The 16,220-nt window shown below is 37.2% G+C and overlaps 1 protein-coding gene and 1 non-coding gene across 4 annotated transcripts in view; both read right to left on the bottom strand.

The window, feature by feature from the left end:
• EMCN (endomucin) overlaps positions 1–16,220 on the bottom strand; it is a 118,549-nt gene that overhangs the window by 39,445 nt on the left and 62,884 nt on the right. For all 3 annotated transcript variants that reach the window (XM_065907278.1, XM_065907279.1, XM_065907277.1), the window contains one exon: positions 10,140–10,178. In XM_065907278.1, coding sequence (XP_065763350.1) covers positions 10,140–10,178 — 39 coding nt within the window. The remainder of the gene's footprint in view (positions 1–10,139; positions 10,179–16,220) is intronic.
• LOC136148160 (U1 spliceosomal RNA) lies at positions 14,893–15,063 on the bottom strand. Its single transcript, XR_010659455.1, has one exon. It is a non-coding gene; the product is annotated as a U1 spliceosomal RNA (small nuclear RNA).

Raw genomic sequence — 16,220 nt, 5'->3', positions numbered from 1 at the left:
CTTAGCGACCCCATGGACTGCAGCCTACCAGGCTCCTCCGTCCATGGGATTTTCCAGGCAAGGGTACTGGAGTGGGGTGCCATTGCCTTCTCCAAAAAATATGCAAGAAGATATATCAAATTGCTGAAAAGTATTCTGAGAACAAGTGATAACATTAATGGAGGATTTTAACTGTCTACAATATTATATACTTCTCTAAACCTAGATCACTTTAAAAACATTTACTATGAAATAGAACTGCCATATGACCCAGCAATACCACTTCTGGGCATACACACTGAGGAAACCAGATCTGAAAGAGACACGTGTACCCCAATGTTCATCGCAGCACTGTTTATAATAGCCAGGACATGGAAGCAACCTAGATGCCCATCAGCAGACGAATGGATAACGAAGCTGTGGTACATATACACCACGGAATATTACTCAGCCATTAAAAAGAATTCATTTGAATCAGTTCTAATGAGATGGATGAAACTGGAGCCCATTATACAGAGTGAAGTAAGCCAGAAAGATAAAGAACATTACAGCATACTAACACATATATATGGAATTTAGAAAGATGGTAATGATAACCCTATATGCAAAACAGAAAAAGAGACACAGATATACAGAACAGACTGTTGGACTCTGTGGGAGAAGGCGAGGGTGGGATGTTTTGAAAGAACAGCATGTATATTATCTATGGTGAAACAGATCACTAGCCCAGGTGGGGTGCATGAGACAAGTGCTCAGGCCTGGTGCACTGGGAAGACCCAGAGGAATCGGGTGGAGAGGGAGGTGGGAGGGGGGATTGGGATGGGGAATACGTGTAACTCCATGGCTGATTCATGTCAATGTATGACAAAACCCACTGAAAGGTTGTGAAGTAATTAGCCTCCAACTAATAAAAATAAATGAAAAAAATAAATAAAAATATTTACTATGAGCATGTGGTATTTCTGTGATCAGAAAAATTAATAATAAAACTGGATTTCAAAATAAAAACATGGTGATTATAATTTTACTTCATCATAGTGTTGTGAAAATTAAATGAGTAAAAATAAATTAAAATTCTTTAGAAGTGTTGATACTAATATTTATTATATATATAATTAATATAGAAGTGTAATATACATGTTAATTTATATTACATTAATATACTACTTTATGAAAGTGAAAGTGTTAGTCGCTCAGTGGTATCCGACTCTTTGCAACCCCATAGATTATAGCCAATCAGTCTCCTTTGTCCATGGAATTCTCTAGGCAAGAACACTGGAGTGGGTTACCATTCTCTTCTCCAGGGTAGCTTCCCGACCCAGGGATCAAATGCAGCGTTCTCCATTGGCAGGCAGATTCTTTACCATCTGAGTCACCAGGGAAGCCCATATTATTTTATAATAGTATAATAACATAATATTTATAGCATAAGTACAATTGTTATATTGTGATTAGGCACCTAGAGAGTTGTGTCTTTCAACCAAAGTCAATTTATCTAATTTTCTCAGACTTTCTAAGTATAAAGGTATTTGACCCTGCAGACACTTAAAAGTTTCCAGAAGCTTCTTTAGTCTGGTCAGAAACTGGAGAAACCTGAGTGTATGGTGCTCTTAGATGATATAAATTTTCTCTTAGACTTTTACTTTTGTTGACTGTATTCAGCATCAAATTATTGATAAGTTATGACTTAAATTTAGTTTGCAAACTTCAAGCTAGAACTTGGAGCAGGCCGTTTGAGGCAGAGACGCTTGGAACAAACTCTGTTGTAATAAAGAGACCTGCAGAGTCAAGTCTACTGTAATAATTCATATCCAAATTTACCCGACTGGCATCTGACAGTGGTACACATTTGGCTCTTGCCAGGTGGCTCTAGTGGCAAAGAACCCATCTGACAATGCAGGAGACAAAAGAGATGCAGGTTCACTCCCTGGGTTGGGAAGATCCCCTGGAGGAGGGCATGGCGATTCACTCCAGTATTCTTGTCTGGAGAATCCCATGGCCAGAGGAGCCTGGCCCGCTACAGTCCATATGGTTGCAAAGAGTTGGACACGACTGAAGCAACTTATTAGATAAATTATGAAAAGTTTTTAAGACAGAAGACCTTATTGCTGCCCCAGGGCACTCTGGTGACTATGGGAATGCGCGCCATGAAAGGCGCAGTACCGATAGTCTAAATTTTGACTGAGCTTCTCCACTTGCTCTCTGAATTCCATCTTGTGTTTTTACTGGTTTCATACCTCCTGCAGGCAGCGCCCAGCCAGTGGCTGAGCCTGGCAAGGATACGAAAGCAGTCCTCCCCTGGGGACTGTGGACTTCTCTGAGGAGGGACTTGAGCTGGAGGAGTCCCTTACGGCTTTCTCGAACTTTTAACTTTAGTTAAGTAATGATACATAGCATAAGATGAATAAAACAGAAATAAGAAATCAAAGCAATGACAAATGGAAGAAACAAAAAAACTCCTTCTAATAGTTAATACCAAGCATCAATACGGTTGCTGATGTTGGCCGTAAGAATTGATTCTGAGCCTCCTGACATTCAGGAAAGGAGAGCATGGTTTACTCTAGGCTTTTGTTATCAGAACGGAATATGATCTATTATATAAGTAAGCGGCACAGCAGCAGTTCAGTCAGTCAATAAATGCTATAAGTATAGCTGGTCCCACCCTGTGTTTTGAGAGGCAATATGCTGATATATCCCTGAGGTCACTCTTACTTTTTTAATGCTTTTCCTCTAACTTCATTTATTTATTTATGTTGACATGTGTTTAATTTACAATGTTGGGTTAGTCTCAAGTATACAGCACAGTGATTCAGTTATACATATGCACAGATACAAATATATATTCTTTTTCAAATTCTTTTCTATTACAGGTCATTACAAGATATTGTGTATAATTCCCCGTGCTACACAGTAGGTCCTTGTTGCTTACCTATTTTATATATAGTAGTGTGAACATGTTAATCCCAAATGTCTAATTTACCTCTCCCCACACCCTTCATTAGTCCCTTAGGCAACCATAAGATTGTTTCCTATATCTGTGACTCTACTTCTCTTCTGTAGATAAGTTCATTTGTATCATTTTTTTTTTAGATTCTACATATACATCATACCATATGATATTTGTCTCTTTCTATCTGACTTACTTCACATAATATGATAATCCCTAGGTCCATCCATGTTGCGGCAAATGACATTATTTCAGTTGTTTTTATGGTTAAGTAATATTCCATTGTATATACAGCACATCTTCTGGAGCAAGCACTTCTTATACTGAAGAACTTCACTTATTTTAAAAGAACAAAAATGTGAGCAAGCCTAAGCTTTTTTAGAGATGGGAAATGTCTCTGCAACTATTCATATATCATTAATAAGCATTTTAATAAGTTAGGATTTTGATGCCAAGAGTAGCAGGTAAAACTGGTGTGTGGTTTTGTTTTATGTCACTTATCTCAAGTTCTGATAGCAGAGTTAGACTGCCTTCACAAAATACAGATTTCCTTTAATCTTTTCTTGACTCACTGAAATTATGTTACTTTTGTAGTCTGCTGTTCCTTCACCAGCATAGCCTGTATGTGATTTTCAGAAGTAGCTCTTTTTCTTTCCCCCCACTGAGGTGACTTTTAGCTTTAAGATTTTAAAGTCATTTTTATCAGGGTTCCTTTTAAGCCAGATTTTGTCCTTGCTAGTCTGCATTCTCACCCTTAAAGGAACACCCCATGTACTCAATGGACAAAATATTTAAAGGAAACTTTCCTGCCTTCACATGATAAAAATTAATTTTTACTATCATCGGACCTTAACATTCTGACCTACTTGTATTCTTCAAGCTATGCAAAAAAAATTTATCTCAAATTTTGTTCACTTTGCTTTGGGTCCTCAGCAGAACTAAGCAGAGGTAATAGCACCTTCTAAAACCCAGTAGTACCCGTGACTAGAGATTTGTTTACTTTAAGTAACTGAAGAAATATATGTAGAAGGAGGACATATTTTTCTTTTGTGATTTAATATAGTTATTAAATTCCAGAAAATTATACACCATATATAACGAATAAATGGGGCACTGTGCAAATTACTTCCATACATGCTAACTTACCTTATTCTTAAACATTTTTATACTGTGGTGTAAAAATGAGAGGTACTGTGGCTTACAGAGATGAGGTAACACATCTGACAAGAAGCGGGAGAGCAAAAAACATAAGGCAAACGTGACTCAAAACTCCTTTCCATGAAGCCATGCAACCAACAGATTTTAAGTGAGTTGAGTTCATGTTTCACTTGCTAATGTCATCATTAGCAATGAGACAAATGAATTTTTTTTTGCAGCATTCTGAAAGCTTTAGAATGTTCTCATCTCTCTTCCCAAATATATACATCGTCTTACCTTAAATCACAATGTGGATAATATGATCCGAAAACATAGAGAAGCTTTTTAATATGTAACTAGAAAGTCAAGAAACACCTAGAGTAACAGGCAAATTAGGCCTTGTAGTATGAATGAAGCAGGGCAAAGGATAATAGAGTTTTGCCGAGAGAATGCACTGGCCATAGCAAACACCCTCTTCCAACAAAACAAGAGAAGACTCTACACATGGACATCACCAGATGGTTGACACCAAAATCAGACTGATTACATTTTTTGCAGCCAAAGATGGAGAAACTCTATACAGTAGTAAAAACAAGATGGGGAGCTGACTGTGGCTTAGATCATGAACTCCTTATTGACAAATTCAGAGCCAGACATCCTGGAATGCAAAGTCAAGCGGGCCTTAGGAAGCATCACTACAAACAAAGCTAGTGGACATTATGGAATTCCAGTTGAGCTATCTCAAATCCTAAAAGATGATGCTGTGAAAGTGCTGCACTCAATATGTCAGCAAATTTGGAAAACGCAGTTGTGGCCACAGGTCTGGAAAAGGTCTGTTTTCATTCCAATCCCAATAAAAAGCAATCCCGAAGAGTGCTCAAACTACTGAACAATTGCACTCATCTCACATGCTAGCAAAGTAATGCTCAAAATTCTCCAAGCCAGGCTTCAACAATACATGAACCATGAAATTCCAGATGTTCAAACTGGTTCTAGAAAAGGCAAAGGAACCAGAGATCAAATTACCAACATCTGCTGGATCATCGAAAAAGCAAGAGAGTTCCAGAAAAACATCTACTTCTGCTTTATTGACTATGCCAAAGCCTTTGACTGTGTGGATCACAATAAACTGTGGAAAATTCTGAAAGAGATGGGAATACCAGACCACCTGACCTGCCTCCTGAGAAATATGTATGCAGATCAGGAAGCAACAGTTAGAACTGGACATGGAACAACAGACTGGTTCCAAATAGGAAAAGGAGAAAGTCAAGGCTGTATATTGCCGCCCTGCTTATTTAACTGACATGCAGAGTACATCATGAAAAATGCTGGGCTGGAAGAAGCACAAGCTGGAATCAAGATTGCCGAGAGAAATATCAATAACCTCAGATATGCAGATGACACCACCCTTATGGCAGAAAGTGAAGAAGAACTAAAGAGCGTCTTGATGAAGGTGAAAGAGGAGAATGAAAAAGTTGGCTTAAAGCTCAACATTCAGAAAACTAAGATCATGGCATCCGGTCCCATCACTTCATGGCAAATAAATGGGGAGACAGTGGAAAGTGACAAACCTGTGCCCCTGCTTTGGCAGGTGGGTTCTTATCCACTGCGCAACCAGGGAAGTCCAAGATTGTGAATTTTTATGAACTTTCAGTGTAGACTAGAGAGTCTCAAGAACAGTGTCGAGCACTTCTCAGAGACTTATCAGATCCCTGAACCAGAGGAGAAACCATTCAGCCATACCTAGATTTACAGGTTCATGTAATTTCCCAAGTGGAAGCTTATGCCATGCTCTAGGCTAGTTTCTATTTCTCATTCCATAATTGAGTTATTTTATTCTCAACTAATTTTTAAACATCATAAAATTTCCAAGTTACTAAAACAACTCAGGATATCATTTGCTATGGCTATATTTCTAGTTTGAGTACATTCTAACTGAACAATGGTATCAAGATTCTGTCATTCAAAGTTAGAATATTCAGGTAAATAATCCTCTGTATAAAATAGTTCATGTTTCACATTATATGAATTTCTAGAGGCCAGTAACCAGCTCGAGGCATTGCATAAGATGTCATGCACAATGAATGCACCAGGACAGAGAATCCTCCTTTCCAAAGGCCAGTAGTCAGCTTTGACGGCAGTTGTCTGTACTAGCTTCTGGTTTTCCATACAAAAATTAATGTCTAAAAAACAACTGAGGCCCTGAAACACAGTTGAGAAACTAAAGAAGATGTGTACAAGAGTTTTCACAAGCTGTGCTGGTCACAGTGAGCATGTTGTGATGATTAATTTTTTGTGCTGACTTGACCATGGGGTTCTCAGATATTTGATATGGTTTTTTAGTCACAAAGTTGTGCCTGACTCTTTGTGACCCCATGGACTGTAGCCTGACAGGCTCCTCTGTCCATGGAATTTCCCAGGTAAGAATACTGGAGTGGGTTGTCATTTCCTTCTCCAAGGGATTTTTTCCAACCCAGTTATTGAACTTGCCTCTTAGGTATTGGTCAAGCATTATTCTGGGTGTGCCTGTGAATGTGGTTTTGGATGAGATTAATATTCAAATGAGTAGATGAGTGAAATATATTACCTCCATTAGGGTGGCTCTCATCCAATCAGTTGAAGGCCTGTACGGGGTCGCAAAGAGATGGACATGACTAAACATGCACTCACACACAAACAGAAAGGCTCCCTGGAGTAAGAAGGAATTCTTTCTGCCTGATTGCCTTGAGCTGGGGTATCAGTGTTTCCATGCCTTCGAACTGAGCTATTGGCTCTTCTTGGATCTTGAGCTTTCTAGCTTTCAGCCTGGAACTTACACCATCTGCTCTTCTGGTCTCAGCACTTTGGACTGGGACTAGAACTGCACCATGCACTCTCCCCGCTTTCTGGGCCTCCAGTTTGCCAACTGAGGTCTCGGGACTTCTCAGACTCTGTAATGCATGAGCCAATTCTTTATAATACATCTCTTTAGCGATTTCTATATGTTTATATAAATACATATTTATATATGCATATTCTCTTTGTTCTGCTTCTCTGGAAAACCTGGACAAATATAGTTGTATCTTCAGGAAATTATGGGCAAATGGTTTATTCCCTTTCCAATATATTGAGGCATATTGGCCCATTTTTCTTTAAGATGAGGTCTCTTAACAAAGAAATCAAGAGGTTAATTTTCAAGGACAAGTTATTAGCTCTGCCTGTCTGTGGGAAAATGATAAGGCTAAACAAAAGTGAATTCTATTATTGCTTTAAATTGTTGTAATGGCCACATAATGTCTGCATATATCTCCAGGGAATAAACAGTCTTTCAACACTTTTTAGTGGGTCTTTCCTTATCCTCATTAGCTCTGAACTCAGAGCTAAAAATCAAGCAGGCACAAAAATCTGGCAGCTAGAAGACCACTTTTTTCATGAACCCTTTCCTCATCTTTCTTAAACTGCTTTTATCCCAGCCAGTGTATGCTACAACCACAGATAAAGGGAAAAAAATTCTTTCCCTCCTCTGATCCTAACATAAGATTATCTGAGGCTTATCAATGACACATGACTTTATACCTACATGACTGTTGGAGTTATTATAGTTATTTGTTATATTGACTAGTCTTTAGTAACCCTTCATGGCAGGCTCCATGTATCACTCAAAATCTTAGCTAGTACTACATGTGATGGAACAGAACAAAGATTGAATGCCTTGGTTAGTAGTGATTGGTTGAATATATCCTTCTGCATATTTAGCAAGGGATTATACTAAACTTGGAATCTTACGAAGTACATTACAGTGGGCAGTTGAAGTTTGGCTCTCCCACATGTTGTAGATATTGGGTGTGAATTCTTTCTCAAGCTTAGCATTACTAAACAGAACTGTCCATTCATACAACCTTTGCTCTATTGAATGGAATGAATGGACATGTCTTCTGACCTCGATCAATCAGGTCCCTCTAACTGTGACTATCTTTCTTGTATGTTTATTATATAGAATTGAATGTCATATCTACATATAGAAAAGAAAAAGAAAGAATTAGTTGCTCAGTTGTGTCTGACTCTTTACAACCCCATTGACTATAGCCTGCCAAGTTCCTCTGTCCATGGAATTCTCCATGCAAGAATACTGGAATGGATATCCATTCCCTTCTCCAGGGAATCTTCCCAACTCAGGCATTGAACCTGGGTCTCCTGCATTGCAGGCAAATTCTTTACCCTGTGAGCCAACAGGGAAGTCCATATCTACATATAATTGCTTATAATTCACATTTTACATACAGTTGCCTTATTCTGAATTCCAAAAAAAGATTCTACATAAAAACAATTACCAGTTTCTAGACCCTCAATAATAATTTTTGAAGAGAGTGGTAAAAACACAATTTTTCATGGAAATTAAAGCCAGATGCATTATATGAAAGAAAATGTCAAATGTGAGAGCTATGAATGTTCTAGTCAGAGACTAAATGTGTATTAGCTAATGTTTATCAGAAGTAAGCATTGCTAAAAATTCTTTGGGCTAGACATTTGGCTCTATATTACCTAAAAGAAAATACTAATTATTTTAAGGAAGATGAGGGATAGTTGTTAATTTTTTTTTGAGTGAACCTGGATTTAGGCTTTAGCCCTAAATATCAGAAGTTTAAGACTGACCTTTCTTGCAGTTGATAGAATCAGCCTTATTTCTTTCTAATTCACTGTTTAAATCAATGGTTTATCTATTATCTGTTTTAGGAGAATTAGTTTCTATAACTCAAAATTAAAATCTAAATGCGATTTTTATTACATGTAAAAATCAATTGTAGTTTAAGCTGGCATTTTGTAAATACTATTTTTTAAACAAAATAAAAGATGTTTTGGTCTCTCCTTAAAAAGAGCTGACAATTTGGCAGCCTCCCGATTCTCCTCCATCTGTAACTCCTCCTTGATAACCAATCCATGAAACAGGGGACAGGATTTCTCCAGAACAGTGCAAAGCATCAGCCAACGCAAAGCTGCCCTCTTTGCCTGGATGCACTATTTTTATGTTTTGTTTTTCCCAGGGCTTTTTCCAGTGCATTTCTAGACTGTGTAGATGGAAATAAAAGATAAAAAATATGGTGATGAGGTGAAATAGAGAGCGTTAACAATATAAAAATAACTTCCTTTATTATTTGATGTATTATGTAGAAGATAAATAATTAAAAGTTAAAAGCATATAATTCCCATTTCTAATTCTTGAGGGTAGACCATGATGACTATTGAGGACATTTGCTGTGAAAATGTTACTAGAGTCACTCATAATTTTCATGGCTTTATTTTTCCATTTTTTAAAAAAAGCTACATTATCTCTGTGTTTCTAAGCCACCTGTTCTCCTTGCTCAGCCCTGCAGTAAATCTTTCTCTGGTCCAAAAAAAAAAAAAAGTTTCATGATCTCCTAGGTTTATTTCATGTATTTCTCATTTTGTATATAGCAAAGGTGGTTAATATTGATAACCTAAGAGATTTGTCACTTGTACATGTACCAGATAGGAATTAGGAAAATAAAAATCTTCAAATAATTATAATTTCAAAACAATATGAAGATTCAACATGCCCATTTTCCTCTGCCAATAATCTTCTCCAATTTCCATTGGTCCATCATCCAAAATATTTTCAGCTTAAAACTAAGGATGGCAAAGCATGAGCGCTTCTCGAAGTGATAGCATTTTAGACTGTTAACTGTGGTTTATAACATCATCTCTTTGGATGCCAGGACCAGGCTATGTTAGAAAGTAGAGACGACAGCAAAAACACATGCTATACTTCTGGGAGAGGGCAAGCTGACCACACAAACAGACCAGGAACAGTAGGTTCTGGGGACAGGAAAATTCCACAAGCTTTATGCATTTCCCAGGGCTGGTTCCGCTAACCCAAGCCCAAGAGTACTGAGACACACTGTTGCATATTCTCCTTGTCTGCATTTTTTTTTAATACAAAGTTTCCTAAATATTTTAGTTGCCATTGTAATATTTTCTTTTATACTATTTCACCCTGTCCTCAAACTGATTGATCTACTTTGTCTCCTTCTTGGGATTTTGCTCAGGAATATTCTCCGAGAAAAGAAAATGAACTTACCTGGTGTTTCTGTTGCTTTGATGGAACTCCAAGTCTCAGCTTTAGAGAAAAGAAAGAAAATTGCTAAAATTAAACACTGAATATCAAATATCAATTCTCACAGTTGTTTCAGGTGGTAAATGCATAGAGATCTTAGTTCATAACTCAAGTCACCAAATCATGAGGCTTCCTGAATAGAAGAAACTTCAGAGCAGGGGTCAGTCAACTCTTTCTTAAAGGGACAGATAGTATTTTAGCTTTGTGGGCCATAAGTCTCTAGCAACTCTTCAGCTTTTGCGATTGTAGTGTGAATACAGCCGTATATAATATCTAAAGAATAGGTATGGCAGTATTTCCATTAAACTTTAATTACAAAAATAGATGGGGGCTTGGATTTGGCCTGTGAGCCAAAGTTTGCTGCATCCTCCTTTGGGGCATCTGGTACAACGCCAGTTCTTGAATATGCCAGAAGAATCCAGAAGACTACAGAAACTTCGGTGGGTGCTTCATGAGTGGTACTGCCATATGTCATACTCCTAAGATATTGTGCATCTCCTGATCTGAGGACGATTCAGAATGGTTCAGACAGATACCTTTGAAACTTAATAAATTCCTTAAAGGGAATAGAGCTCAGAAGAGCTTTCTACAAGTAAAATTGCTTGAGAGAGTTATAATCAAAGATCATTTCAACAAACTTGAGTGTTTGCACCACGAATCAAGATTTTCCACATGAAAAAATATAGAAATATTTGAGATAAATAGAAGCCCAATAATGATGGTGAATACAAATATCCACTTGGTTCCTTCTCTTGACTATCTTAACAGCATCTTAAATTTTGCATGCCCAAAACAGAACTCCTTTTTTTTTTTAAACTGAAGTAGAGTTGATATAAAATGCTGTGTTAGTTGCAGGCATACAGCACAGTGATTCTGTGGATATCTGAGTATATCTAAATATACTTTTTCAGATTTTTGCCTTATAGGTTATTACAAAATATTGAGTGCTAAGTTGCTTCAGTCGTGTCCAGCTCTTTGCAACCCCATGGACTGTAACCTGTAAAGCTCCTCTGTTCATGGGATTTCCCAGGCAACATACTGCAGTGGGTTGCCATGCCTTCTTCGAGGGGATCTTCCTGAGCCAGGGATCAAATCCGTGTCTCCTGCAGCTCCTGCATTGCAGGTGGAGTCTTTACTGTTGAGCCGCCAGGGAAGCCCATAAGTCCCTGTGCTATTCAGCAAATCTTCATTGGTGATCTATTTTATATGCAATACTGTATATATATCTTAATCCCAGACTCCTAATTTATCTCCCCCTTCTCTCTTTTGGTAACCACAACTTTGTTTTCTAAGTCTGGGGGTTTATTCCTATTTTGTAAATAAGTTCATTTGTATCTTTTTGTTTTAGATTCCACATATAAGTAGTATCATGATATGTGTCTATCTCTGTTTGACTTAGCATGATATATTCTAGGTCCATCAATGATGCTGCAAGTGGCGTTATTTCATTCATTTTTATGTCTGAGTAATGTGTTGGCACTAGTGGGAAGAATCTATCTGCCGAAGCAGGAAACATAAAAGACATGTGTTTGATTCCTGGGTCAGAAAGATCCCCTGGAGGAGAGTATGACAGCCCACCCCAATATTCTTGCCTAAAGAATCTGATGGACAGAGGAGCTTGGCAGGCTGCAGTCCACAGGGTCACAAAGAGTTGGACACGACTGAAGTGACTTAGCATGCATGTACTATTCCATTGTATCTATACACCACACTTCTTTATTCATTCCTAACTCTTGACTTGTATCCTCAAACACACCTCCCCCTTCACTTTCTTGAACCAAAGTATTGTACCATTGCCTCCCATGTGCATGAGCCAAAAAGTAGTGGCCTTTCTTGATTCATTTTTTTTTCTCACCTCATCAGCCCTAGCTTCAAAATATATTCCACATATGCCTCACCATTCAATAGACTACTATTCATCTAGCACCTATATCTCTCTCCTTAGTACATGCAATAGCCACCCAGAAAAAAAAATTTTTAATTTAAGTTTCATTATTCCAATGGCTCCTTTTTCCTCTCCTCACTAGAGCTAGCGATTCTCCATAGGACATGACTCCTGCCTTGCTCCTCAGTTCACTCCAGCTGTCTCAGCCTGTTTGGCCTCTCCATGGTAGATAAATGTTGCAGGGACCCTCTTCCCTCAGGCGGCCTGCTGGCCTTCCCTAAGCCTCTGGGCTATGCTCTCAGGCCTACATTGGCTCCTTCTTACCCTTCATGACTCTGTTAAGGTGTCACCACTCAGAGAAGTCTTCTCCAACCACCTTGTTGAAAGCTCTCTCCTCATTTCCCTCCATCCCAGCCCACCACAATGCTTTTTTTGCTCAACAGTTTATCACTACAGGGGCACTAATTTTTTTAAATGGCTTTGTTTTCTGTTAGCATGTAAGTCCAGGAGGACAGAGATTTATTATTTTACTCAGAGTCATAATTCTAGCATCTACTATCCAGACTAGGTCTTTGGTAAAAACATAGGGAAAGAACAAATAATAATATAAAATAATAATTGATAATAATAATAAAAATAAAAACTAATTCTACCTACTGAATTCAATTTTTAAGGCAAAATGAATGTGTTGTTAAAAATTGCTAGTTGGATAATGATAGCTACTATTTACAAAGCAACTCTTCTGATCAGTTCCATATATTAATCATTGATGTCTATGAGAAAGATGTTATTATTTTCATTTTGCAGATCTGCAAGTATTAGTTGAAAGAAGTGAAACTATGTTCTCAAAGGGAGGACCGTGATTATAATTCAGGTCCGTTGGTTCTAAGGTCCATCTTCTTTTACTAAGAGACAGTTTTTTTTCCCACTAAACTGTTCTGAGTGGAAAGCTTATGTAATTAATTTCTACTTTTCATAACTAGTTAAAATAATTTTGTACATGGCATAATGCTATATTTGGAGGATGCAGTTAAAATATTTATTAGCTGCTAGAGGATTAGAATATAAATGAAATCAAAACCTTTTGTTCCTTCTGCTTTTAATATAAGGTCATAATCTTTCCTGCTGATAGACTTTATTGAGAATGAAAAATTTTAAACTCATATCAGATAAAGCCTCCTGACTATCCTTTTTTGCATTTTTTTCATCCTTCAAAAATGCATAATGGCTTTTCAGGAACATATTCCATAAAATAAAAATGACTATGCCTTAAGATGTAGTGGAATAGTAAAAAAAAAAAAAAAGAAGAAGAAAAAAAGCACAGCAATTAAAAATCCTTTTCTTCAGTCTTCAGAGGTCCAGATATTTCTATATGAATGAATATATTGTTATTCTGAGAAGGAAATTTTGTAAATCTTAAATACTTAATCAGTACTGGGAAATATATACCTTGTTATCCTTAAATCAAGGATGCATTATTTTGAAGATAATAAAACATTTTCATACAGCATTCTATTTTCAAATTTTGACTCAGTTTTGTGAATATAAAATCTTAATAGAGATGAATACTATGGAATATGGCTAAAGTTGTGGAAACTAATGAAAAGTGAAGACATTTGTAGTTATTCCTCTGTGTGTGTGTTTTTAAGTTTCATAATGCAAATGTGCTTTAAGAAAAGACCAAATTCTGATCTGGAGAGGAAGTAAGTGCACTTAGTCATTCAGTTGTGTTCGACTCTTTGCGACCTTTTTGCACTGTAGCCTGCATGGCTCCTCTGTCCGTGGGATTTCCCGGGCAAGAATACTGAGTGGGTTGCCATTTCCTCTTCCGGTGGATCTCCCCGACCCAGGGATCAAACCTGCATCTCCCATGTCTCCTGCATTATAGGCAGGTTCTTTATCTGCTGAGTAAGTGGAAGTTAAATAGAAATGAGTGTAGTGCATTCTGTTAGTCTCAAACTTAGTTGTTGAATAAAGACCAAGTCCTTAATCAGGGTGTTTGGCAACTTAAATCTCTTGGTTGAATTTGAGTCTCTAATGAAACTGAAGTCTTATGAAATGCAAATGAACTTTGAAATGCTAAACTTTAATCCACAATTTAATCCCAAACTAAACTTTGCTTAAACTATCAGCTTTTAAGATAGAAAGCTTAAGCAATAATACACATAACTTTGCTAAATATTACCTTACAAAAGCCACTGTATTTCCAGCTATATATAGCTGTATATAATTACCTACAGAATATGATTTATCATTAAAAGGCCCAGGAAAAAATATATAGTTATTCCCATATATAATATTTTACTAATTTGCTTAAAAATAATTCACTATGGCCAATTAAAATTTTCCTTCTCATTCCTCCTCATACATACCGTCCCCCATACCCCCAACAAAGCACTGACTGAGTCATCGTACAAAAGATTAGTTCTGGTTTGGATAAACTGTGATGTGTGACTAAGACTTTGCTATCCTGAAAATTCCTCTTTTATCTGCCCACATGAAATGATACAAACTAATTAAATAGCATGTAAGAAACATTGCAATTAAGTTCCCTGATAAATGTCATAGATAAATGGTGCCATTCACAAAAGAAATAATGAGCCTGAGTGATCAGAAAAATTAGACTTTTCCAAAGCATGAGATGCATAGCATTATAAGAGAGACTCTATACTGGAAAGTGGCATTAAATAAGATTGAAACACTCAGTGAGAAAGTAATTATTTTCCATTTTTTTGGTAAGTTTAATTACTTCAATGAAGAAATTTCAAAATTTAAATTTTATGCAAATACGTCATTAATACCTAGAATGTACTTATCTTATTTTACACCCCACAGGGAGAAGTACAAATGCAGTCCCCCACAAACACAAATTATGCAGTCAAGTTTTGTGGAAATTGCAGGGGTCAGCACATCCGGAGTGTGATAGATAAGCCACGCTGTGGGCGCGGGTGGGGTGTGAAAATCACCTTCATCATCCCAGTATCTCCCCTGCCAGGTAAGTATTTGATTTATTTATTAAGCAAGGCTAAAACTCAGAGCCTTTGGTAAGCAACAAACTCTAGCTAGAATTTTATTTTGCTTACATCATAGCAACTTTCTAGCTTCTGCTTATGCCAATTCAAACTGGTTTTTCATTCATGATGGTTTCCTTTTCAAACAAATTTAAGAATTAAAAAGTGCATCCATTTAAATAAAGTACTAAATGAATAATAGTGCAGATGGTACATATATCTGGTAACCTCATTAAGTTGTGGGAAATACTGAGGTAATATTTTGTAGAAGCTCTTTATGGTTGTGTAGAATTTTAATAATCACTTGGAGGAAGGACAAGGGAAAGAAGGAATGACCATATAGATGAGGAAGACAGGTTGAACAAATCACACAGTCAGGAATAAACCTGGCATGGTTGGCAACAGCATGAGAACCACCCTGGTGAGAATCCCAGGTTCTGGTGAGAATCCCAGGTTTATACTCAGTCAATTGGTCAGTGTTATACTGATTGAACTCCTATTTGTCAAGCATATGATGCACCCATTTAAAAGCTACTCACTTTTTAATTCCTTTAGATACTTTATGTGTAATAGTTGTAATGAGAGAAAGTGTGGTATCCTGATATTTACGGAGTTTGAGGCAAGAAAAACAGGATTTGAATTACATCTTTTAATTTAACATTGGGTGAGTCATTTAATCTTTCAAAACTGTTTCCTTATTTATGAAACTGATATCATAAATACCATCTTTGCTTGCCCTTTCTAACGATTATCATTAATAAAATAATATTAATAGCTAAAATGTATTCTTTTCTTTTCAGACACCATTTTAAGTTTCATATTTTTTTATCTCTTTTAATCCTCACAAGAATCCTGTAAAACTATAGTCATTACAACTATTTGACAGATGAGGAAACTAAGGCACAGAGAAGTTAAACAGTTTCAGTTCAGTTCAGTTCAGTCACTCAGTCATCTCTGACTCTGCGACCCCATGAATCACAGCACGCCAGGCCTCCCTGTCCATCACCAACTCCCGGAGTTTACTCAAACTCATGCCGATCGAGTCAGTGATGCCATTCAGCCATCTCATCCTCTGTCATCCCCTTCTCCTCCTGCCCCCAATCCCTCTCAGCATCAGGGTCTTTTCCAATGAGTCAACACTTCCCATGA

Source organism: Muntiacus reevesi, chromosome 16 (assembly GCF_963930625.1).
Source record: "Muntiacus reevesi chromosome 16, mMunRee1.1, whole genome shotgun sequence".
In the NCBI taxonomy this organism is placed as follows: Eukaryota; Metazoa; Chordata; class Mammalia; order Artiodactyla; family Cervidae; genus Muntiacus; species Muntiacus reevesi.
The sequence above is the reverse complement of the archived record's forward strand: the minus strand, read 5'-3'. Positions and strand labels throughout refer to the sequence as shown.